Raw genomic sequence first — 23,479 nt, forward strand, 5'->3', positions numbered from 1 at the left:
CAGTTTTTCCTAAAGATGATTAGATGGACAAACGAAGATTCTCAGCCAACAACGTTGATTACAAAGTGATTAAGAAATGAAGCCCCATCATTGAACAAGCTTAACTTATGGCCAAGAAATGAAACAAATGTGTGCCAAAAGATAAGAAATGAAACAAGTTAATGATCCGGAAATCCGATGAAGCAAATCATTCAATTCTTTTCCCTTCAATTACATTGCTTGTCTGGTTCGTGTCTATATCTCTATATATCTACTAGCAAAATTACAAATTATTGGAGTCAGATTCCAAATCACAGTGTCCCTGGAAACAATAAACAGATTAAGGAATATGGCTAGCTCAACTACAATGGCATGAACTCCAACTAAACATATATAAAAGAACTAAATTCACAACAACGTCCTTTGTTTCTTTGTATGATGCAAATCAAGTGTTGCTTCAATTGAAACACATGACTGAGAGCTACTGCAACTTGCACTTGGGTTTCTAGATGAGGTTTCATGCTGAATGACCTTGTTATTCCTGTTGTTGGACTTGGGTAGTGGCGGACGATACAGAGCTGGTTTTCCATTTGTCTATCTTGTTAACATACCATGCAGCTGCCAAACAACCTCACGTAACTGCTGTGGTGAAACTTCAAACTTATGCCACCAAACTTTTCCATTCATTTGCAATACTCCAATAGATGGTATCTATACTTTGAGAATTTCAGCCGCAACAGCTATTGAACCAGTTGCAATGCAATGGGACTTAAACTCCAAGCACAATGTGGTTTGAATGCACTCCTCAATCAAACTCTTAGCCAACATACCAAGGTCTCCAAAGCTACTACAATTCAATCTTTTTAGAGCCGAAGCAAGTGGATCGAACGGAAGCTTAATTCGATCAAATTCAAAACCGATTGTTTGCATAACAAGTCTCTCCCTAAGCAAGATCAAATCCTTCTGCTTCCTGAAAAAATTTCTCTGCCTAATACTACCACCATTACTACTCTTTTGACCCGATTCGAATTTTTCCCCAATCTCATACCCCACGAAAACAATGTCATTCAAAAACCTAACTTCATCGACTAATTTGCAAGCAAGAAGCATGCTTGAAGTTGCAACAATCTTCCAATCGTTATTGCCATGAGATTGCCGCATGTAAAATTGGTGGCACAGTGTCATCGCCGTCAAAATCGTAACCCTACCCACCTTCAATTTCGTCCCAAACTCCCTCAGAAACAAGCAGTAGGACCTCCACAATTATGACTCTTTCATCTGTCCCTCCGAGATGGGGTTTCCGTTTCTATCTCCCCCTTTGTGAAATACCACTTTCCAGTTCCACGCATTGTTCAAAGGCTCAAGCTTTTGTGAACCCTAATCCCTGCTCATTACTTCTTTTTTGTTACTTGGCTCGCACACAATTCCCTTTTGAAAACAAACAAGGACAACCCATAATAGAAGGGATTCCCTCGCTCCTCGTTTCTCAGATTTTCCCACACTTTCCCGGAAAACAAACAGAGAAACCCTAAACCCTGATTTCTTTCTACTTCGCTCGCACCCAAAGAGGAGAAATAAAAGTGGAAATTAAGGAATTATAACCACAGTAAAAAAAAAAAAAACCACAGTAAAAGGAAAACCTACTCTCAGTAGGATATATTGGAATTTTTGGAAAGGAATCATCTCCGGATCTATTCCACCAAGTCATTCCCATCAAACAATTTGGGCCCTTGAAATTTGATACAAAGCCTAAAATTATTATAACTTTTAAAGTGGGCCTTTGTATCAAATTTCAAGGGTCTAGATTAGTTGATAAGGAGAACTTGGTGGAAGGGATCCGAAGAGGATCCCTTTCTGGAATTTTATTTGGTCACTATAGCATAATGGGAGTGTCTGGTTACAAGACATACCTAAAGCCCACGTTTGGTATGAAAGATTCTATGAGAATGAATAACTTATTACTTTAAACCACGAGCTGGTGGCCCAATGGTAAAGAGCGGATTACGAGGCTTCTTAAAAGCTAAAAACTGGAGGTCTTGGGTTTGAAACCCGCTACTAGTGTGGAAGCCAAACTTGTGGCCAGGGGAGGTTAAAATGCTTATGTGAGGCTATCTCCAACCGATCCGGCCAAAAGGCCATATGGCTAAAAATAGCCTGTTTTAACATGAAAACCATCTCCAAAACCAAGGGCTAGGCCAAATGGCTTGTGGGCCCGACCCTGTCAAAAATGGGAGAACCAGCCAAAGGGTTGGCCAAGAGCAGTCAGCCCGACAGCCCTATAACCAGCCCAAACACATGCTGACGTAAGGTTACTGCTTGACTTTTTTTTGTTTTTGGACGAAATTTAAAAAAAATACCTAAAGCCATTTCTACCCCATTTCTCACATCTTTTTCACCATTCCATACTATCTTACCTTATTTTATTTCAATTATTCACCAATTTTTCACATCCTTTTCATTCTATAAAGATAAGAAATCTAAAGACTTATTAATTTAGCAACAAGTGGCACATAAAATATGTACAAAAACCTTATTTCATATAGTAGTTCAATTCAATTAACCATATTAATTCAATTAACATAATAAATTATGTTTGGCCTATAGCCCTTTGGCCCCCTCGGTTGGAGATGATAAAAAATATGACATGACACTGTTCATTAAAATATAATTTTTTGTAGGGCTATATGGCTAAACATGGCCCTTTGGCCCTTTTTCGGTTGGAGATGACCTGAGTCTTCTCGGCTCCCATAAAAGGCGGATAACAGTGGCTTGCCACCAGTTGTCCCCCTTAAAAAAAAAAAATTATTATTTTAAGGTATATTGAACAGTGAAATGAAAAAAAAAATTATGGTGACATTAGAGATAGAAGATATATAGATTACTCTAGAAGAGAAATTGTTCATTCCAATCTTTCTATTTGATCCTAAAAATTATAAAGCTTACGTGGCTAAGTAACTATCAACTAACTATGTCCTTATTGTGAACGCAGGCGTACCAACTCGCAACTGAGCTCGGTGGTGGTGGTTTCGAATGCGCAGCTGACTTCTGCGCTGAAGCGATTACGTCGAGGAAGGAACACGTCTCAGCATTGGGTTCTAGAACCTAAAGACAAGGCTATTAGCAAACTTCACATTCAGCTTCACTGAAGCTGATGAGATAACCTCTTGAGGCCGAAGAATAGAGAATTCTCTATCTGTCGAGACTTGGATAGATAACCAACTAACCAGTTGCAGTATTGTTCATTGATCCAAATTAAAGGTGCTCCTGAATCGCTTAGTTCTAAGACTCCAATGTTGTTAACTTATCTGAACTGAAGGTATCGATGTTGTCAAAACAGTGTTGTTCACTTGTCCAAACTCAAGATACGTTGACGAGAAGGTAAGGATAGTTAGTGCTTTTCTTAAAAATGTGATAAGGGTTGCGCATTAAGCGAGAGTTTTCTCGGAGAGCATTTTGAGTTGTTTGTTGAGTTGAAGGGGCTTCTTTCGTTGTAGAACCTTCTCTATTTATAAATAAATAGATAAAGCCCATGCGACAAACAAGCTTGCCGAGACAGAGTACTGATAGGACTATACCTACCCGACATCTTCTTAAATATTCCCCTTATCTTTTAGTGACTAGACTTCACCTCCAACCAGTCTCGGCTTTTTTACTTCAATAGGGATTCTGTATTTGATCTCATTATGAGACTTATTCAACTTTATCCAATTATGTAGGCTTTCTAATCATTGAGATAATTTATATTTATCCAAGGTTTTATCTCCTGGCAATTTAACTAGTGTAGGACTCGATCGAGTCATCTAACTAATCTCTTCAAAAGTCCTTTCTTCATGAGAACCAGGTCGCAACGACCCTATTCAGGGGCTGAAAGTCCATTGGCCTGGAGAATATCCATTTAGTCAAGGTTCGCTATTCTTTGGTTGGCACCTTCTTGGCCCAAACTGTCATTTTAGGCCCAAATACCTTCTCATGCCTAATCCTCTTCTAAATTCATTCAAAATGAAAAATTTACAGTCACCTATAGGCCTCTTTTGTTATCAATTCAATTCAATCCTCAAACCAGGGGCCAAAAGGTCAGCAAAAACAAAATATTTTCTTCGCTTTCTTGGAACATTAGAGCCAAAATTTAATATGTTGAGTCATTGATAGATTATAACACACCTAAAGCCAATGATTTACATTAGAAAAAATAAAATAAAATCCATTATGCACACTCTTTTCCATATATTGCATACATCATTTTAAAATCTGGTTCTCTTTTGATTTGTTTGATTTAATGGCTAAAAAAGAAAAGTGAATGAAGTGAAAAATGATGTGCATAAATCATTTCCCACATCTTTAAACCCACCAAAGCACATATAAAATAGCCAATCACTTTTATAGACGAAAAAAGTGCAATTCTACTTGTATTCCAAGTCACCAACTAGGCCAAAACTATCAAATTCTCTAAATTCTACAGCCCCAAAAGTTAATCAGAAGACCCATTTTCACTAGTGTTGCATACACTACAACAATAGGAAAAATTTACATGAAATAAGGACCATGGGTGACCATGTCCAAACTTAACGCACCCTGCGACATGTTATAAATTTCACATGTAGAGTCACAAGATTGGTTTTGGACATCGCCAACTTGATGCCCCTATTTCGTGTAAATAAACAGATCAAAATAGTAACAAATTATCTTGGATTTTCGTATTAGGTAATGGTGATAAACAAATGTGAAAACCATAAAGGCTACACTTTGTGCAAAACTAAAAAGACATAATGTTGTGATGCAACAGAATTTAATGAAACAGAACAGCTGCTCCATCTTCTGCTTAAAAGACCATTTATCCTATCTAGTCTTGTGCTAGTCTTCATACAAGATCAAATAACGTTCTAAGCCGATCTATGCATGTAACACGACAGCATATATCCCCTCCAAGAGTCCAGTAACTCACAATAACGTCACAAGATACATAAAATACACGAACATCACGCAAATCGGCAGTACAATCAGGTCAGTACATGGCATTCTTCACCAACATCAGTTGAAAGATAAAATCCGTCACTCTTCCAAGCTATAATGCTCGTTCACAGCCTCAATGACATCCCAAGTGACCTTCATTCCTTTAGGGAACACAACAAAATCACCAGCCCCGATTGTGAACGATCCTTCTTTCCCATCAACTTCAACGTTCACTTTTCCCTCCAGCAGATACATGGTCTCTGTGGCACTGAATGACCATGGAAATTTGCTCGGACCACAACTCCACCTGTTCAACACCCAATGAACATACATATATGATGCACAAAAGTTAAACATGAAATGTGCGGGTATCAGGTCTTATTTCTTTTTCTGTCACAATGAACATAAAGTCCCGAGGTTCCATACTATTCTTTAAAAGAATGATTATTAAGCGGTTTTATTCAAGAAAAGCTCAATATACCAGTATAACTAAAACTAACAGTGGAATGAGAAAGCTTGTAAGTTGTCCTACAAATCTAGAACAATAGCAAGGATGCAATAAAAAAAGGTGTCATCCTGATGCTAGCCAAATTCACATACTTGCAGCCTTAGCAATGCACCTCATCACGAAAAGAGAATTTTGGCACTATGTAGCTTCCTAGAAAAATTCAATATCATCCTATATTTTCTTTATTAATCTATGAACTTGTCGAGCATTGTCCATTACTTTAAGGAAGGATCTATAGCCTGGATGTTATATATACCATACTTCTTCTCCACAATAACACAAAATTGAAGCATTAAGGATATCACAGTGACAGTGAGAATTGGGTGTTCATTAAGGTCGGTGCTCAGTTATATTTCTTTCACTGCTACTCTCCGTGATGAATCCAATCAAATTATTTGACCTAACTTCTTTTACTCCTACTCTCTATGCTCCAGATGAAATCGAATAATATGACAGGGTGATCTCAAATGTAACATAGTGTTTTTTTTTTCCTTCTTTCCCGAAGTTATTTGCAGCTCCCAGGACCCATCTATTTATCCATCGTGTTCATAAGTCTCTGAGTGAGCCAATTTTAGAATTTCTCCTTCCACAACGGTATTCATACCTTAATTAAATATGACAAAAAATGATTTCATTTCTTAATCAATGATGTGTACAACACAAGTATTTATAATACAATTCTGAGTATATTAAGCCTAACAACCAACAGATGATAACAAACTCTACCCAATTGTAGAATTGAATAAAGAGGATCAAAACCAATTCTGAACTAACATTGCACCAGCTAACGTTGACTTCATTACCTGTGATATCTCTTTCATCTATGAACTTGTCGAGCAAATATTATAGTCGAAAGCTTCTTCTTTTTTTTTATCGAAATAGTACTTCATTTACAACAGGGAGGCAAAGTGTTCCCCAGAAGGACAAGACAAGGCCTAAAGAGAAAAACTGAATGAAGAAACAAACGGACCAACCATAGCTAAAACCGACAAGGACTGCTGGCAGAGGTGATTGAAGGAGGACGGGGGTTAAATGCCCAGTACGTCCACTCTAGCCAGCCGCTAAATGACAGGAGGGCAGGGGAGCACAATAGTTGACAACTTTAAAGAAGGAACTATCTATTTCCTGGATGTGATATACCATGCTTCTTCTCCCATGACACAATTCCAATCCAGAGTATACTCCTATCCACCGATTAATTAAATAACTATTCGAAACGAAATAATCCTTCAAATAACACAAAATTGAAGCATCAACGAGATCACATGGACCGCACGATTTTTAATCTATTTCAGTCCTAATGTCCATGCTTCTGATCAAATCAAATAATTTCGCAGGGTGGTTGGTTTCACATGTAACATTAAGCTTTTTTTCCCCAAGCTTCCAGCACTCATCTCTTGATCCAATCATGTTCAAAGCCTCCTTGTGACCCATTGTTTTACAAATTTGCAAGTTGGGTAAGAAATATTTTAGGGGTTTACCAACACTAAGAAAAGGGATGCAAAATTAAAACATCAAAAAGTTGAAATCTTTCATCCAAACAATGAACTAGCAGTAACATAGAGAAACATAAAAGGGAAAAAAAAAAAGAAAACTAATGAAAAGGGTTGAAAACTTTGAGTTTTAATGATAATGACAAAATAAAGGGTAAAGTGAATAGTACCAGGATTGACTTTTTAGTGTAAAAATGTGGTTTTTCGTTAAAGTGAACGGTACCGGGTGCTTTTCGTTAAAGTTCCCAAAAAAAAATCCTACCAAGTCTCTGAAATGTTTCTCTAATCCATCCTCAAAAACCGTAACAAAATTTCTCACAGTGAACCAAAACAAACGCATCACCCAATTTTCTCACTGGATCATATAAACACACAAATTATTTCTTTTTTCCAGCGCATATATCTTTGAAGCTTAAACACTTGGAAGGTAAAAGATAAGAGAATGGAATATGAAGAATTACATACTTGGGCCAAGTTGAGATTCCAAGCTCAGTGAGCTTGGACTGAGTAGGATTCTTGTCAACTGTTACACCAAATTCGTTGGCGGCCATGGGAGATCCTTCTTCAGACCCAGATGGACTGATTGCTTTTGGTCTGGATTGTGTAAAATTGACGGAGAGATACAGAGAAACCGCACCTGCAAGTATTAGAGGAAGTATTATTAGCGACTGCTTTGATATCAATTCAAACATCGTCTCACCAATTGGCATTTGCCTCTATTAATTAATTAATTAAACAAACTTTTGACCAAGTGCTGAGCGCATGTCTAATATAGTAATAAAACATATAGCGAAATTGCGGAAATACCCGTTAATTATTAGGGATATGCGCATTTTGCAGGCACGACTATTGGGCTACTTCTGCCATTTTCTATTTTATTTTGGATTTTTATCCAAAATGATTCTTGAAATTTATACTCACCATACTGATATTAAAAATTAATCAATGTAGTCCCTGAAAATAAGTATCGCAAATCAATATGGTCTTTCCGTCACAATTCTGTTAAAAATTCTGTTTAAGTACTTATGTGACACATAAATGGGACTCACAAGATTTACGAGTTTTTATCACAAATGATCTCTGAAATTGACTCACATCATCAAGATTGTCCTTGAAATTGACCCACACTATCAAGATAGTCCTTAAAATTGAAAATCGATTAATGTAGTCCTTGAAAATAGGTGCCGTAAATCAATATAATCATTACACCACAATTCTGTAAAAAAAAAAAAATTGTTATATGTTGATGTGGGTTTAATAATTAATTAAAAAAAGTTGTCTAGATATCTTTTTGCACAATAGAAATTTTTTTCTTCTTATAGTAGGACCTCCTCATAAAAGAGATCGCTCCCATAAATTCTTAAAAGCACAAGACTTAACCAAGGCGTAAGAGGGGGTTTGGAAATAGTTTTCAACCAACAATAGACACACCTCGGTTATAATCTCATTATCTCAAGGCATAACTCACTGTTCTTTGAGTCACCAGACCACTAGTGAAGCACCGAACAAGCTCTCCAAGATTAAGGTCGTGAGGATGTTGATCGCCTAAATGTTAACGGTGATGTCCCAGAAATCATTGCCAATTAGCCAAGCTGTCACCAAAGGTGATCTCGATCCAGGTTCAATTCGGTGAAGGGTGTTGAAGTGTGTAAAGATGGGTGTATTGAGAATTTTTTTTTTTAAGAATAGATACTGAATGAGGTAAAAGAATGTGAACTAAGAGCAGATGTGATTGCAGGAATGGATTTTTGGGTTCACAACTTTTTATTAACTATTAAATTATTAAACCTATTTGTACTTTTTTTAATTTAATTAAACTTGCGTGATCCATTTATGTGTCACATCAGCACATAATATAATTTTTGACTGAATTGTGACTGAATGACTACATTGATTTGGGACACTTACTTGCTGGACTACACTGATTAATTTTCAATATCAGTGACCATTTTGATGTCGCAGGTCAATTTCAGGGACCATTTGATGTCACGGGTCAATTTCAAAGACCATTTGTGGAAAAAAAATATATATTTATGAGACCTATTTATGTGCCACATCAACACTTAACAGAATTTTTAACAGAATTGTGACGGAATGATCACATTGATTTGCGACACCTATTTTCAGGGACTACAATGATTGATTTTCAATTTTATGGATCATCTTGATGGTGATGGCCAATTTCAAGGACCATTTATGATAAAAAAAAAAAAAAAACCCTTTTGTTTTTCATTTGTCTTTTCTTTTTGCCTCCACTTTTCAATATTTCCACATAAAGCAAGTTTATATTACCATAAAACATTGAATTTTTTTATTTTTTATTTACAAACGTTTGACAACGTTAGTGGGTTAAATTGTTCGTAATTAAGAGAAGGGATCAATGAAGATTGAACCCGCAAATGTGTGTATATGCGTGATTACTTTTTGCCAATGCAGTAAGACGTCATCAGCATATAAAACACTAAATTTGAATCACCCTAATGTGCACAAGTCAATTTAATACATCACCTATATACTTAGTACTTAGTAAAATCATCTATTAATAGTTATATGTTGTAATGACATCCAACAATTATATATGACCGTCAATAAATAATTGTACCGGGTACATGAATGTATATCAACTAGTCCCCTTAGTCTTCTATCATATTGGCAAGAGAGCATTCTCTAATAAGGATACCTCAAGTTATTGGCAACCTCTAAACCAAGAATCTCCCTTATGGAAACACCTCGAGAGGAAAGCGTGTCATGTAAATCATAATCTCAAAACAAAAGTACCTTTGACGGCCATAGAATACCACACTCAACACTAATGGGCTAAGCCGATCTTACCTATGAAGAATGACAACAATCCATAACAAGCAGGCCCCTAAGGCCCAGTGAGAGCTAGTGGCCCCTAGAAATGTATTTGTAGAAGTTCCAAACCTTTGCTCATTTTCATTAGACCAACCCCTTAGAATTAAAAGTGATCTGGTTCTATAACACAGATAGAAGTGTTACTTTTGTATATTCATAGGACATTTTAGCAGTTAAGTCTTAAATAAATTGGCGCAAGGTTAAATCTTAAGAAAAATGTTACTCTTTTTCAATATTTGTATCATCATTTGTATCATCTCTTAAATAAAAATGGGACCCACATGCGTTGGCGAACCATATCTCTATTAGAGAAATGATACAAATGATGGTACAAATAAGTGGTAAGTGTTACTCAAATCTTAGAACCTTAGACCATCTCCAATGGACAGGGTTAAAGGTCCAAAAGCCAAAGAATGACCTGATTTGCCCAAAAACTTATCTTCAATCGATGACTGGACTATAATTCTATGTAGCCCTCTTAGCCTTTTTTTTGGGTCATAAGGCCATCTCCAACCGATGGCTGGCCATATGGCTCATTTTAGCCCTCCGGCCCTTCAAGATTCTCTAAGATATTAATATTTTAATGAACAGTATATGGCCATATTTGCCTCCGTTTCCAATCGAGGGCCAGAGGGCTCGTTTTAGCCATTTCACAAAAAACCGTCTCCAACAGAGAGCCAAAGGGCCATAGGGCCAAACATAATTTATTATTTAAAAACTACAACTTAAATTCAAATCCAACGGCTAAGTGAAATGGCTTAGGAAGTTATAGGAAAAAAAAATAGAATTTAAAAAAAATATGAAATAGAAGTTATAGAAAAAAATGGAATTTAAAAAAATATGAAACAAATTTTGTGAAATAGAAGTTATAGGAAAAAAATGGAATTTAAAAAAAATATAAAACAAATTTTGTGAAATATAAGTTATAGGAAAACAATGAAGGAAATTATTGAAAAAATATTGAAGGAAATTATTGAAAAATTGAAACAAATATTATAGATGAAGGAAATATTGGAAAATATATTGAAGGAAATATTGAAAAATATTGAAGAAGGAAATATTGCAAATGAAGTGAAGAATTGAAAAAACTTCACCATATTTATAGAAGAAAAGAAATGTTTAAATTAAAAAAAAAAAAACCCAACGGCTAGCTGACTCAGCTAGCTGTTATATTCAAAATAATTTCAAACTATTAGTGTCGGTTATAACCGATAGTATTAAAAAATAATTCTTTAATGCTGTTGGTTATAACCAACAATAGGAAAACTATAAAATAAAAAATAAAAAAAATAGCCAGCCCAGGGCTAGCTGGCTGGTTGAAAGCAGCCAGCCCTTTGGCCCTTTGAAATTTCGTGGGGTCCTCCCAGATTCTCGATCCCTCTAGCCTAACCCTCGGTTGGAGACGATTTTAAGATTATTTTCGACCCTCTGGCCCTCTGGACCTTTCGGTTGGAGATGGCCTAACTTCTCAGTTGCAATAATCGATTCAAATTCAACGGCTAAATTTGAAAACATATAAAAGTAGTTTAATTAAATTGACCAATAAATTTAAAATATAAACATAAAACTAATATATTATGTAGAGCCTATGTTTAGTCTCATCGGTTGAAGATGATATATGAGTATGATATGACATTGTTCCTTTAAAAATAATTTTTTATAAGAATATAATTCTAACCGGAATTATATCTAACCTTTCCATTGGAGATGAATTTCTATCCAAGTGGTCCATCCAAATTCCAAACACTCCATCAACTGAACTTACCACAACAAGATACGCACAGTGCACCAAAAGCTTAACATAAACCCGGCTGCAGACGAATATCCCCCATTAGGGTTTTTAAGACTAGGTTTTGTCACTGCTTATATTTCTGTGTGCCGCATCGTTGGGTTTTCAGTCGCCACAACACTCACCACCAAATTTTCTCTCCAACTTTCCTTGCTCCCAAACAGCAAGCTCTAAACCAAACTCCCATAAGCAATCTCGGATTCATGGATTCGAATAATCAGTGAAGGGTTTCGTGGTTGCTTTTCAAAGTCGGTGGAATTTTGTAGGGTATTGAATCGGCCTTTTCGGACCTGCAGAAATGGCAACCGCGAACCCTTTCGATCTCTTGGGCGATGACGACAACGAGGACCCAAGTCAACTTCTCGCTGCTCAGCAGCAGAAGCTGCCGGCGGCGCAGCCCAAGAAGCCCCAGCAGGCCCAGCCTGCTCAGCCTGCTAAGCTTCCCTCCAAGCCACTCCCCCCTGCACAATCTGGTCTGTTTTCTATTCATTTCTGTGCTTCCCAAGTTCTTTCCTGTGTTTTTTTTTTTTTTTTTTTTTTTTTTGCAGAAAACAATGTTGGGTTTGCTTGGAAATGGTAATTAAAGTTTTGGTTTTTATTCTATTTGTTATCTTATCCTCACTTGTTAGATTCCATTGACAAAATGCTTTCTTTATTTGTTATGTTTGTTTTGCTGAAGTTGAAAGTGGTTGTTTTGATAAGTTAATGGTAATTGGGGGATTCTTCATTGATGTTGTACATATCTGATGAGATGTGGAGTAAGTTTTCTCTGTGTATGACAGTGGATGTTCATAGCGTTTGGTTTTTTAGGGTAATTAACAAAAGACTACCGGGTTTTTATTATGGTAGATTCATGCCCAAATTGATTATTATCTTATTAAGAGGTACAGTCAGGGGATGCCAGTTAATGGAAAGTATTTTATTTGTATGTACACCGAGAAGGAAAACCCTTATTCTTATACTGTATGTGGCACAAAATTTAAATTTGTTTGTTGAATTTATGTTGTTTTAGCAGAGTTATCATTGATCTTTTCATTACACATTAGTAGTGAGGATTTTCTGCTCAATAACATGTGGTTTTGGTCAAGGTGCTCAAAATTTTTTTACGGTCTTCTTTTGCATCACATATGGATGTACGTTATACGTTTTATATTTTACGTATTTTGCATATCACATGACTGTTAAAACTTGTGCAGTGAGGGAGGGAAAGTATGAAGGTGGCCGTGGAGGTGGCCGTGGTGGACGTGGGTTCAGCCGTGGCCGTGGTGGAGGTGGTGGTGGATTTAATAGAGATCCAATCAGCAATGAGAACACCAATGGTTTTTCTGGTGGCTACAGACCATCTGAAGAGGGAGATGGGAAAGCTTCTGAAAGACGCGGGGGCTATGGTGCGCCTCGTGGTTCCTTCCGTGGTGGGCGTCGTGGTGGTTACAACAATGGTGAGGATGGTGAGGGAGAACGCCCTCGGAGGGTATTTGATCGTCGCAGTGGTACAGGACGTGGGTTAGTATTCTTCAATCTGTTCTTTTTATATTTAACTTACTACATGTGTATCTTTACGCTCTGTTTTGTTATTGATTATATTTGTGATATCAGGAGTGATTTCAAACGTGAAGGGTCTGGTCGGGGGAATTGGGGAACTCCCTCTGATGACATTGCTCCGTAAGTATTTATGTTCTGATTCCTAGATGAGTTTCAAATTATAACTTGAGGAAACAAATTGTTTCATCTTTTTTCTGTTATATGCCTTACTTGCATCACTATTTTGCTATATTTAGGGAGACTGAGGAGCCTGGAACTGAAACTGAGAAGAATGTTGGTGCTGAGAAGCAGTCGGGAGAAAATGAGGCTGCTGATGCCAATAAGGAGGATACTGTTAATGAGACGGAAGAGAAGGAGCCTGAGGAGAAGGTGAATTATACGTTTTTTACATTGTTGATCTTACCATATACATAACGGCTGCAATTGGATTTTCTGGTCATATCCTTGTATTAAACCATTACGTTATTCCGCATTGTAATAGGAAATGACTCTGGAAGAGTATCAGAAGGTGCTTGAAGAGAAGAGGAAGGCTCTGCTTGCATTGAAGACTGAGGAAAGAAAGGTTGATGTGGACAAAGACTTGAAGGCCATGCAGCTGCTTTCAAACAAGAAGGAAAATGATGAAATATTTATCAAGCTGGTAAGTTCCGGATACTTTAGATATTACTCTTTCATTTAATATGGCTAATTATATTTGCTTTGCTATTGTTTGCCAGGGTTCGGAGAAGGATAAGCGCAAAGAAGCTGCTGAGAAAGAAGAGAGAGCCAAGAAGGTTGCCTTTTCTTTCTATATCTGATTGGACTTTCTATCTTTTCCTGTGGTTTTATTATTTTTCTTAATGATTATTGCATTCATTGCTAATGGTTACTATGAATTTAAAAGTTTCGGGTATAGGACTGGGACATATTAGTTCTCCTATACCCGAAACTTTTTGTTCATAGTCACCATTAGTTATCAACTTGGGTACATCAGTTGATTGACTGGATCCATATTTGTTTGCAGTCTGTTAGCATTAATGAGTTTCTGAAGCCCGCTGAAGGCGAGAGGTACCATGGTGGTCGTGGTCGAGGCCGTGGCCGTGGGCCAAGAGGTGGATACAGTGGAGGACCTGGAGGTTACTCAAGCAATGCGGCAGCACCCTCCATTGGGGATCCCGGCCAGTTCCCATCCCTCGGCGGGAAATGAGAGGCTCCCGCTTCTTCCAGCTCTATGCTTTGAATGCATTTGGGGGTTTATGTGATACCATTAGAGTGGCAAACCACCCACAGGAGAATATTAACTATTTCGATTATCTATGCGCTTTTTTGAGTGTAAATTTTTATGTCTTGGGATAGACCAGTCGTCATGCATCAGTTTTGAGTTGGAATAGGTTAAGAACCGAGTCTGTTTTTCCGAATCTACTCTTTGCTTTACTTAATTAGTTATTAATCTTTCTTGCTTCAAAGGGTTGTGCTAATTAGTATTTCTGTTTTCCAAAACCTCACTGGTGTTAGCGGCTTGTTTAATCTAGTCTGAAGAGATGGAACCTTACATTAACCGGGCTGTATACGCTCTCTCGATCTCTCATATCGCGTGCTCAGTTATGAGAGGAGATGCGTATAACTGATCTGCAACGGGTAGAAATCTTTAAACTATGCCTGTGTAAGTTTATCTTACATTGTCCGTTCCAAATCCGAATAAAGGAGGAGGGGGAGGATGTCAGGTAGTCGACAGTCGGCATTCCTATCTTATGTTGAATTCTTATGATAATGAATCTTGAACGAAATTGCACTAAATCTAAGTAGTCACCCGTAAGTGGTGCGCTGTGTGGCTCGAGCATAGTGATAAGTAAGGACCGCTGTATCTCCATTGGCGCTTGGATGCATTGTTAAATGAGCAAGGGGGCCCATAGAAACTTCTTGTTGAACGACTCCACTCAAAAGTTGTTTGGAAGCATCTACTCCCATCAACTTTACACAGGACACGCAAACGAAGTACTTTGACCTTATTATATGGGGGAGGGTGAAGAAACTAGGACAGGAGAGTAGAGTTCAAGATAGTAGAATGTGTTTAGGAACGTGGAATATAGGAACCTTAACAGGAAAATCTATGGAAGTAGTGGAAGTTATGGTGAGGAGAAGGATAAGTATTATGTGCCTCCAAGAAACCAAGTGAGTTGGTCTTAAGGCAAAGGATCTCAAAAACTCAAGTGTTAAAAGTTGGTATTGGGCACAAATAAAACGAGAAATGGTGTTGGCATCATTGTGGACAAGACCCTGACACAAGGTGTTGTAGATGTCAAAGGTAGGAGGTAGAATTATGGCAATCAAGATTGTAATAGGACAAAAACTCATCAATGTGATTAGTGCATACGCACCTTAAGTAGGGTTGGATATGAGTCTGAATGAGAAATTTTGGGAAGACCTTGGAGACTTGGTGCAAGGCATCGCTTAGACGGAGAATGTATTTATAACATGAGATTTAAAAGGAGATGTGGGCAAGGAGACAGACAACTATGGAGGTTTTCATGGTGGCCATGGTTTTGGGGAGAGAAACGAGGATGGGGAAGCCATCTTAGATTTTGCAATGGCATACGATCTCTTCTTAGCCAACACCTTCTTTAAGAAGAAAGAAGAACATGTGATCACTACAAGAGTGGGTCTTCAAAAACACAAATAGATTTTCTTCTAATGAGGAAGGGGAATCGTATAACTTGCAAGGATTGCAAAGTTATACCGGGAGAGAGTTTGGCTAATCAACATCGCTTGTTGGTGATAGATGTACATATCAAAAGAGAGAGAAAAATAACAAGACCTTGAAGTGCTCAAGGACTAGATGGTGGAATCTAAAAGAAGAAAAACAAGTCATTTTCAAAGAGAAAGTAATTACCCAATTGGTTTGGGATAAAGAGGGGGAAGCTAGCCAAATGTGGGATTCTATGGCTAATTGTATCTGAAAAGTAGCAAATGGGGTATTAAGGGAGTCTAAGGGCTTTGCTCCATACCAAAAGGAATCTTGGTGGTGGAATGAGGAGGTACATACAAAGGTTAAGGTTAAGAAGGAATGTTGTAAAGCCTTATACAAGGATATGACCGATGAAAATGGTGAAAGGTATATAATAGCGAAGAAGTAGGCGAAGAAAGCTGTGAGAAAAGCTAAGCTAACAGCTTTTGACGATATGTATAAGCGATTAGATACCAAAGAATGAGAGTTGGATATCTATAAACTAGTTACAGTAAGGGAAAAGAAGACAAGGGACCTAAACCAAGTGAGGTGAATTAAGGATGAGAATGGAAAATGTTCTTGCTACAGAGAATGAGGTATAAGATAGATAAAGAGGTTATTTTCATAATCTTTTCAATGAAGGACATGAAATGAGTACTTCTTTCAGGGAGTTGAGTATCTCAGAAAAGTGTAGAAACTATTCCTTTTACCGTTGAATTAGGAAGGAAGAAGTGGTTGTAACTTAGAAAAAGATGAAGCATAGAAAAGCAGTGGGCCCAAATGATATACTGATCGAAGTGCGGAAAGTATTGGGAGAGACGGGTATAGCATGACTCGCATACCTTTTCAATAGGATTTTGAAAATGAATAAGATGCCAAATGAGTGGCGAAAGAGCACTTTGGTGCCTATCTACAAGAATAAGGGTGACGTACAAAATTGCATGAACTATATATAGGGCTATTAAGTTAATGAGTCATACAATAAAGCTCTGGGAGAGAGTAATTAAGCATAGATTGAGGCAAGAGTCACAAGTCTCGGACAACCAATTCGGGTTCATGTCAGGGCACTCAACATGGAGGTAAGCTATCTCTTACGAAGATCGATGGAAAGATATAGAGATATGAAAAAAAGATTTGCACATGGTCTTTATAGATTTGGAAAAAATGTATGATAAGGTCCCAAGAGACATTCTTTGGAGGATTTTAGAGAAGAAAGGAGTACAAGTAATATATATCCAAGTTATAAATAATATGTATGATAAGCAAGGACTGTCATAAGAATTCATGAAGGACAAACCGAAAGCTTCCCCATAACTATAGGGTTACATCAAGACTCATCTTTAAGTTCTCACCTTTTTGCATTATTTACGAATGAGTTAATGGGACATATTCAAGATGATATTTCTTGGTGTATACTTTTCGCAAACAATATAGTGTTGATAGATGAAACTCAGGAATGAATACATGCAAAGCTTAACCTTTGGGGATAAATGTTGGAATCTAAAGGTCTTCGCTTAAGTCGGTCAAATATAGAGTACATGGAGTGCAAGTTCAGTGCAAACATAGGCTCAAATGAGTTAGGGGTGATGATTGGAGATCAGGAAGTACCAAAGAATGACCACTTTAGTTATTTAGGATCTACCTTGCAAAAGAACAGAGAGTTGGATGGAGAACTCAACTATAGAATACAAGCTGGATTGATGAAGTGGATGAATGCATCTGACATGGTTGTATGACCGTTGTATGCCACTATAGCTTAAGGAAATTTTTTATAGGACGGCAATAAGGCCAGCAATGCTTTATGGTATGAAATGTTGGGCGGTGAAGTATCAACACGTACATAAAATGGGTGTAGCGGAGATGAGAATGCTTCGTTGGATGTGTGGGCACACGAGAAAAGATAAGATTAGGAATGAGGAAATCCGAGGTAAAGTAGGAGTAGCCGAAATTGAATGAAAGATGAGAGAAAATCGGTTATGGTGGTTTTGACAAGTGAAACGAAGGCTTACTGACGCTCCGGTTAGAAGATGTGTTTACGGGACATATGTTCGGGGCTGAAGGGATAGAGGAAAACCTGTGAAGACTTTGGAAGAGACTTAAGAAAAGACTTAGAGTACTTGGATCTAACGGAAGATGTAACACAGAACCGAGTACATTGGCGTTCTAGGATTCATATAGCCGACCCCACTTAGTGGGAAAATGTTTTGTTGTTGTTGATGTTGTTGTTGTTGTACACTGATTTGAGTCCACTATCTTAAATGACAGGGCTGGTTTTAGCTGGAAATGAGCACTTATTTTTTAGAAAGCTACCTTTAATCTGGTAAGTTGATGAATGTTTAACTAAGAGGCCGTTTGATAACTATTTCGTTTTAGTTTTTGTTTTAGTTTGCACTTTTTTGAAAATTGAAAACTTAAATCTTATTTGGTAGCTACTTTTCATTCTCCATTAAATAAAGGCTTATTAGTTGATTTGTCCTGAAACTGCCATTTATTATCATTTTACTCCCTAAAACTTCCATTGTTGTCTCATTTAGTTTCAGTTCACCCCCATTATCATCCATTCCGTCGAATAGACGTTAAATTAAAGGTTAGTATGGACATCCAATATTGTAACATAGAGAAACGATTTGCGGGAAGATAATAATACATTTGTTTTAGGTTTTGGACTAGGCAAGTCATGGGTTAGGAGACAAGCAAATAATAGGTTGTGTTTCAAAATCTAATTCAAGTCACTCATTAAATCCAATGGCTGTGGCTACAACTCAAACCAATCGACACAAAAAGAAACAATTCACTAGAGAGACGAATGGTGGTTTGAATTAGAGTTGTAAAAAAGAGAATTGAGATTGTTTTAGCGGGCATGTTGGAGACCAAAAATTGTGTCAAAAATATAATGCCCATACTATCCTTTAATTCAATTCTATTTGATGGAATGGACAAAAGAGGGATGAACTAAATGAGACGACAATGGCTGTTGCAGGGATAGCGATAAAAACAAATTTTAGGGGGACAAATTAAGTAGGGATAGTGATAAAAACAAATTTTAGGGGGGTAAATTAAGTTATAAATAAGAAACGGGGTGTTTCATCGTCAACAACAAATCCGTTGTAGTCTAGTTGGTCAGGATATTCGGCTCTCACCCGAAAGACCCGGGTTCAAGTCCCGGCAACGGAAAGGATTTTTAGCATTTATATTTTTAAATCTTCTTCTCCCGAAGTAGAAATTCAACATCCTGCGCATGCGAAAATGCCCGGGAAAATGAGAGAAGCCCGTGAGGTGTTTGAGAAATGTCCTCAACCAGACTCTTGTTCGTATAATATTATGTTGGCTTGTTATTTGCACAATTTTGACGTTGATTCTGCTTTGGACTTCTTTCATAACATGCCTGTTAGGGACACGGCATCTTGGAAAACCATGATATGGGGGTTTGCTCAAACGGTAAGATGAGGAGAGCTCGGGATTTGTTTTTGGTGATGCCAGAGAAGAATAGTGTCTCGTGGAGTGCAATGATTTCGGGGTATGTGAAATGTGGGGATTTGGACATGGTGGTCGAGTTGTTTGATGTAGCTTCGGTTAAGAGTGTTGTGGCGTGGACTGCTATGGTTACAGGGTATATGAAGTTTGGGAAGATTGATTTGGCCTAGAAATTGTTTAGGGAGATGCCAGTGAAAAACTTAGTATCTTGGAACGCTATGATATCGGGTTATGTTGAAAATTGTCGAGCTGAAGAGGGTTGGAAGGTTTTTAGGTCAACGATCGGATATGGGGTTAGGCCAAACCCGTGAAGTTTGAGTAGTGTTCTACTAGGTTGTAGTAACCTGTCTGCATTGCAGATGGGCAAGCAAGTACATCAGCTGAGTTATAAATTTCAGTTATATAATGATACAACTGCAGGGACCTCTTTGGTTAGCACGTATTGTAAGTGTGGGAATTTGGAGGATGCTTGGAAGTTGTTTGTTGAGATGGAGTGGAAGGATATTGTTACTTGGAATGCAATGATTGCTGGTTATGCTCAGCACGGAGCAGGTCACAAAGCTCTCGATTTGTTTGATCAGATGACGAATGAGGGAACACGCCAGATTGGAATTAGATAATGTTTGTTGCTGTGTTAATGGTTTGCAACCATGCAGGATTAGTAGATCTTGGGGTTCAGTATTTTGATTCAATGGGAAAGGATTATGTTCAAGCGAAGCCAGACCACTATACGTGTATGGTAGACCTTCTTGGTCGAGCAGGTAGGATAGTTGGAGCGGTCGATCTTGTTAAGAAAATGCCATTGGAACCACATTCTGCTCGATCTTGATCCAACAAGCGCAGCTGGTTATGTTCAACTTGCTAATGATTATGTGGCGGATGGGAACATGTTGCGAAGGTCAGGCAATCGATGAAAGAAAATTGGGTAGTGAAGACACCTGGGTGTAGTTAGATTGAGGTGCAGAGTGTAGTGCATGAGTTCAGATCAGGCGATAGGGCACGCCCAGAATTGGTATCTATACGCGAAAGACTGTTGGAGCTGGATCGGAAAATGAAGGTAGAAGGGTATGTTCAAGATCTTGAATTTGCATTACATGATATTGGGGAAGAGCACAAACGGCAGCTTCTGTTATGGCACAGCGAAAAACTAGCAATTGCGTTCGGGATTTTAAAGGTGCTGTTAGGAACCCGGATTCGCATCTTCAAAAACTCGAGAGTATGCGGGGATTGCCATCGTGCCACCAAGTACATATCAGCAATTGTAAAAGGGAAATCATAGCTAGAGATACCACAAGGTTTCATCATTTAAAAAAAGCGGTTTGTTCTTGCGGAGATTACTGGTACATAAGCAAAAGCACAGTAGCTCCAGTAGAAGTTTTTTTTCCAGCAGCGTTCCATTCGACCGGAAATACTTGGAGTGCAAGCAAAGCAGTACTCCCATGGAAGTCGCAATTCATTACAAGACTTTCGCTCAATCAAATACTACATATAGTTCTCGCATAACGCCACACATCTAAAGTCTAAACTCAGCTTCTAAACGTAATATACGGACTTGCAACCTCTGCTCAGAGTCCTTTCTGACCCCGATGCCATAGATGATACCGTCTGAGCTTACACTCCAGTTTGAAGAGAAGCCTGTGAGACTCCCACAAGTTTTGGAAGGGATATTCTGAGAACTTGCAGACTCCATGCTAACCTTCTTTGTACTCCTAGAGTGGAAGAGCCAAAGTAGAGTCACATGATTATTCTCCCTTCATTTTTCCTTTTGTTTAATGAGGAAGGCGTTTGAACCTCTTCCCAACTACTGTGAAGAGAGATACCACTAGACCAAGAATTAGTTAGTATTCAATCCCGCCAGACCGAGGTCTAGTTAGTGTTCGGTCGATCATGGAAAGGACAGATGTTTGGGTCGTTTTAGTTGGCACTGGAGAACGATATATGTTATATCGATTGCAACGTAGTTGCGGTGACAAGGGAAAAGAAAATCATGCATCTGACGAGTACTAGGGGAAGAGAACAAGGCAAATACTGCTATTCACCAATATTCCTAATTTTGTACAGAGTTTTCGAAAAGAAATACATTGAAAAGAATGGAAGCTTTAACAGAGTGCTGACAACTGACAACAAAAGAAAATCACGACGGACAATCATTCTTCATATCAAATCGTTAAGATGTTTTACATGCCACCAAGAACACGGGATAATCATCATTCCCCCCACCCCCACCAATTATTTTTCCCCCTCTAAGATGAGCAGCAACCAGACTTTTGGTTCACAGGCTGTCCCCTAATCTGCACTGTTGGAGGCCTGGTGTTGTTCATCGGTTGGCTTGCCATCCTGCAGGTAAAATGTTTTAGAACAACGCAATCATAACTATAGCAGACTCAAAATTATAAGAAGAGGTGTTCCAGCCGATCTATACAAAGACGACAAATAAAACACACGTAGAAGTACCTGTTCTTGATCTCAGCAGCCATAGCCATGAAGGCCTGCTCAACATTGGTGGAATTCTTGGCACTTGTTTCCATGAATGGGATTCCAACTTCATCTGCAAATGCCTAGAGAAAGGAAACAGAATATAACATTATTGTACTTCGCATCTCTCAGGCATGGGTAAAGGAAATATATACCATAAGTAAAACTTAAAACCTTTATGACAATATTTACCTTGGCTGTCTCATAGGACACAACTTTATTTGCTGTGAGATCGCACTTGTTTCCAACTAGAAGCTTGTTGACATTTTCACTTGCATATCGGTCAATTTCATTCAGCCATTGCTTAACATTGTTGAAGCTCTCTTGGTCTGTGACATCATAAACAACCTGCGAAAAACCCAACACCATGAGCCCATTGCCCATCTAACACCAGGAGCACACAGGGAAAAATATCAAAAGAAGAAGGTACAACACACTTACAATGATACCATGAGCCCCACGGTAGTAGCTGCTAGTGATTGTCCTAAAACGTTCTTGGCCAGCAGTATCCCACTGCATGCCGCAAAAGAACAAGCAATTAGCCATTGGAGATGGCAAAAGTAAGATGAGACAATGTTTATGTAACTTGTTGACAAAACTAGTTTCTCATTTTAACTTATCCAGAACAATTACCGACTTCATCAAGATAAATAACTTAAACGGAACAAATCTCAATCTGTGCCACACAACACAATAACACAATAAAGACTTACAATTTGAAGTTTGATAGTCTTCCCATCCTGCTCGACAGTGCGAATTTTCTAAACGACACCAACAAATAACACAGAGATTAGCGAGAGTTGAATCAAAGGAATCAGTAGTGTAAAACTGAAGAAATGCTTACAAAGTCAACTCCAATTGTGCTGATGTAGCTATCCAAGTACGAATCATCCTGGTTTGTGAAAAACGAAATACATGAATCAGAAACCACAAATCTCAATCACCGTAATGCCAATCGCAACAACGGAAAAGAAAATTAAGAAACTTGATAACTAACAGACTACAACTTACAGCAAACCGCAGAAGTAGACATGACTTGCCGACACCGGAATCTCCAATCAGCAAAAGCTTAAACAAATAGTCACTGCACACAATTCAAAACTCAATTTACTCCTCACAATCCCTAAACTGTATACAACAATCAAAATTATCAAGAACAGTAAATCGATCCAACCACTTAGGGTATGAATTCTTTCAGATTACGATCCCTAAAATTTCACATAAATTACGAATCTAACAGAAGAGTTCAACGGATCTGATCGCCAGTTGTCTGGATCTACACTCCGAAACCCTCAATTAGAACGAAAAATATCAACCACGCAGGATAAATTTCAGAAAATCAAATTACACTAAATTTTCCAATAAAATTGCGGTTCTAAAACCATCCCATATGCAATCAAATTCGATCGGCAGCAAATAAATCAAACAAAAATTAAAAAATTTAGAAGAATCGTCGGATTGAACTCACTATTCGGGATTCATGGCTGGGAATTCGAAAGAGTCGCGAGAAATTGAGGAGAAATTCTAGTCCCGGCGAGCAGTTGCCGCTATGTGTGATATCTTCGCCGGAGAGAAGAAGGGAGAAGGGAAGTGGAAGAGGAAGACGAAGATTGGGGAAGAAGGAGAAACCGAGGAGGAAGGGAATGAAAGCAGAGAAGAGAAGAGATGAAGATGGTGGTGTTTGGGTGCGTATCGTGTTTGTATTGTAT

General features: G+C 38.1%; 4 protein-coding genes, 1 non-coding gene and 1 pseudogene across 5 annotated transcripts; 3 read left to right on the plus strand and 3 right to left on the minus strand.

Moving 5' to 3' along the window:
• Positions 1-690: 690 nt before the first annotated feature.
• On the minus strand, positions 691-1,164 carry LOC126619723 (cyclin-T1-3-like). The gene has a single exon (XM_050288139.1). It carries the CDS (start codon positions 1,162-1,164, stop codon positions 691-693), a length of 474 nt encoding a protein of 157 aa, XP_050144096.1.
• A 3,484-nt stretch (positions 1,165-4,648) lies between these two features.
• On the minus strand, positions 4,649-7,655 carry LOC126620128 (uncharacterized). Its single transcript, XM_050288609.1, has 2 exons — positions 7,396-7,655; positions 4,649-5,236 (listed from the first exon to the last, which is right to left on the minus strand). The coding sequence occupies exons 1-2, from the start codon at positions 7,638-7,640 to the stop codon at positions 5,029-5,031; spliced, it is 453 nt and encodes a 150-aa protein (XP_050144566.1). The 5' UTR covers positions 7,641-7,655; the 3' UTR covers positions 4,649-5,028.
• A 3,988-nt stretch (positions 7,656-11,643) lies between these two features.
• LOC126619216 (RGG repeats nuclear RNA binding protein A-like) lies at positions 11,644-14,562 on the plus strand. The gene is made up of 7 exons (XM_050287516.1): positions 11,644-12,048; positions 12,772-13,078; positions 13,172-13,237; positions 13,354-13,486; positions 13,599-13,757; positions 13,834-13,890; positions 14,121-14,562. The coding sequence occupies exons 1-7, from the start codon at positions 11,874-11,876 to the stop codon at positions 14,301-14,303; spliced, it is 1,080 nt and encodes a 359-aa protein (XP_050143473.1). The 5' UTR covers positions 11,644-11,873; the 3' UTR covers positions 14,304-14,562.
• A 2,332-nt stretch (positions 14,563-16,894) lies between these two features.
• Positions 16,895-20,798, plus strand: LOC126619724 (pentatricopeptide repeat-containing protein At4g16835, mitochondrial-like; annotated as a pseudogene).
• Positions 18,923-18,995, plus strand: TRNAE-CUC (transfer RNA glutamic acid (anticodon CUC)). Its single transcript has one exon. It is a non-coding gene; the product is annotated as a tRNA-Glu (tRNA).
• A 505-nt stretch (positions 20,799-21,303) lies between the features above and the next one.
• LOC126619784 (ras-related protein RABD2c-like) lies at positions 21,304-23,479 on the minus strand. The gene is made up of 8 exons (XM_050288196.1): positions 23,239-23,479; positions 22,782-22,854; positions 22,615-22,662; positions 22,484-22,531; positions 22,212-22,283; positions 21,963-22,118; positions 21,750-21,853; positions 21,304-21,632 (listed from the first exon to the last, which is right to left on the minus strand). Exons 1-8 carry the CDS (start codon positions 23,250-23,252, stop codon positions 21,539-21,541), a joined length of 609 nt encoding a protein of 202 aa, XP_050144153.1. The 5' UTR covers positions 23,253-23,479; the 3' UTR covers positions 21,304-21,538.

The sequence above is a fragment of the Malus sylvestris genome, chromosome 4 (assembly GCF_916048215.2).
Source record: "Malus sylvestris chromosome 4, drMalSylv7.2, whole genome shotgun sequence".
Classification (NCBI taxonomy): Eukaryota; Viridiplantae; Streptophyta; class Magnoliopsida; order Rosales; family Rosaceae; genus Malus; species Malus sylvestris.

Coding starts and splice junctions, on each gene's coding strand:
- LOC126620128 (XM_050288609.1), bottom strand. CDS start 7,640: ATGCCAATTGGTGAGACGATGTTTGAATTGATATCAAAGCAGTCGCTA. Junction 5,237..7,395: donor GGAATCTCAACTTGGCCCAA/GTATGTAATTCT, acceptor GGTGTTGAACAG/GTGGAGTTGTGGTCCGAGCA.
- LOC126619723 (XM_050288139.1), bottom strand. CDS start 1,164: ATGACACTGTGCCACCAATTTTACATGCGGCAATCTCATGGCAATAAC.
- LOC126619216 (XM_050287516.1), top strand. CDS start 11,874: ATGGCAACCGCGAACCCTTTCGATCTCTTGGGCGATGACGACAACGAG. Junction 13,079..13,171: donor CGCAGTGGTACAGGACGTGG/GTTAGTATTCTT, acceptor TTGTGATATCAG/GAGTGATTTCAAACGTGAAG. Junction 13,238..13,353: donor CCCTCTGATGACATTGCTCC/GTAAGTATTTAT, acceptor TGCTATATTTAG/GGAGACTGAGGAGCCTGGAA.
- LOC126619784 (XM_050288196.1), bottom strand. Junction 22,284..22,483: donor AGACTATCAAACTTCAAATT/GTAAGTCTTTAT, acceptor TGCGGCATGCAG/TGGGATACTGCTGGCCAAGA. Junction 21,854..21,962: donor TGTCCTATGAGACAGCCAAG/GTAAATATTGTC, acceptor TCCTTTCTCTAG/GCATTTGCAGATGAAGTTGG.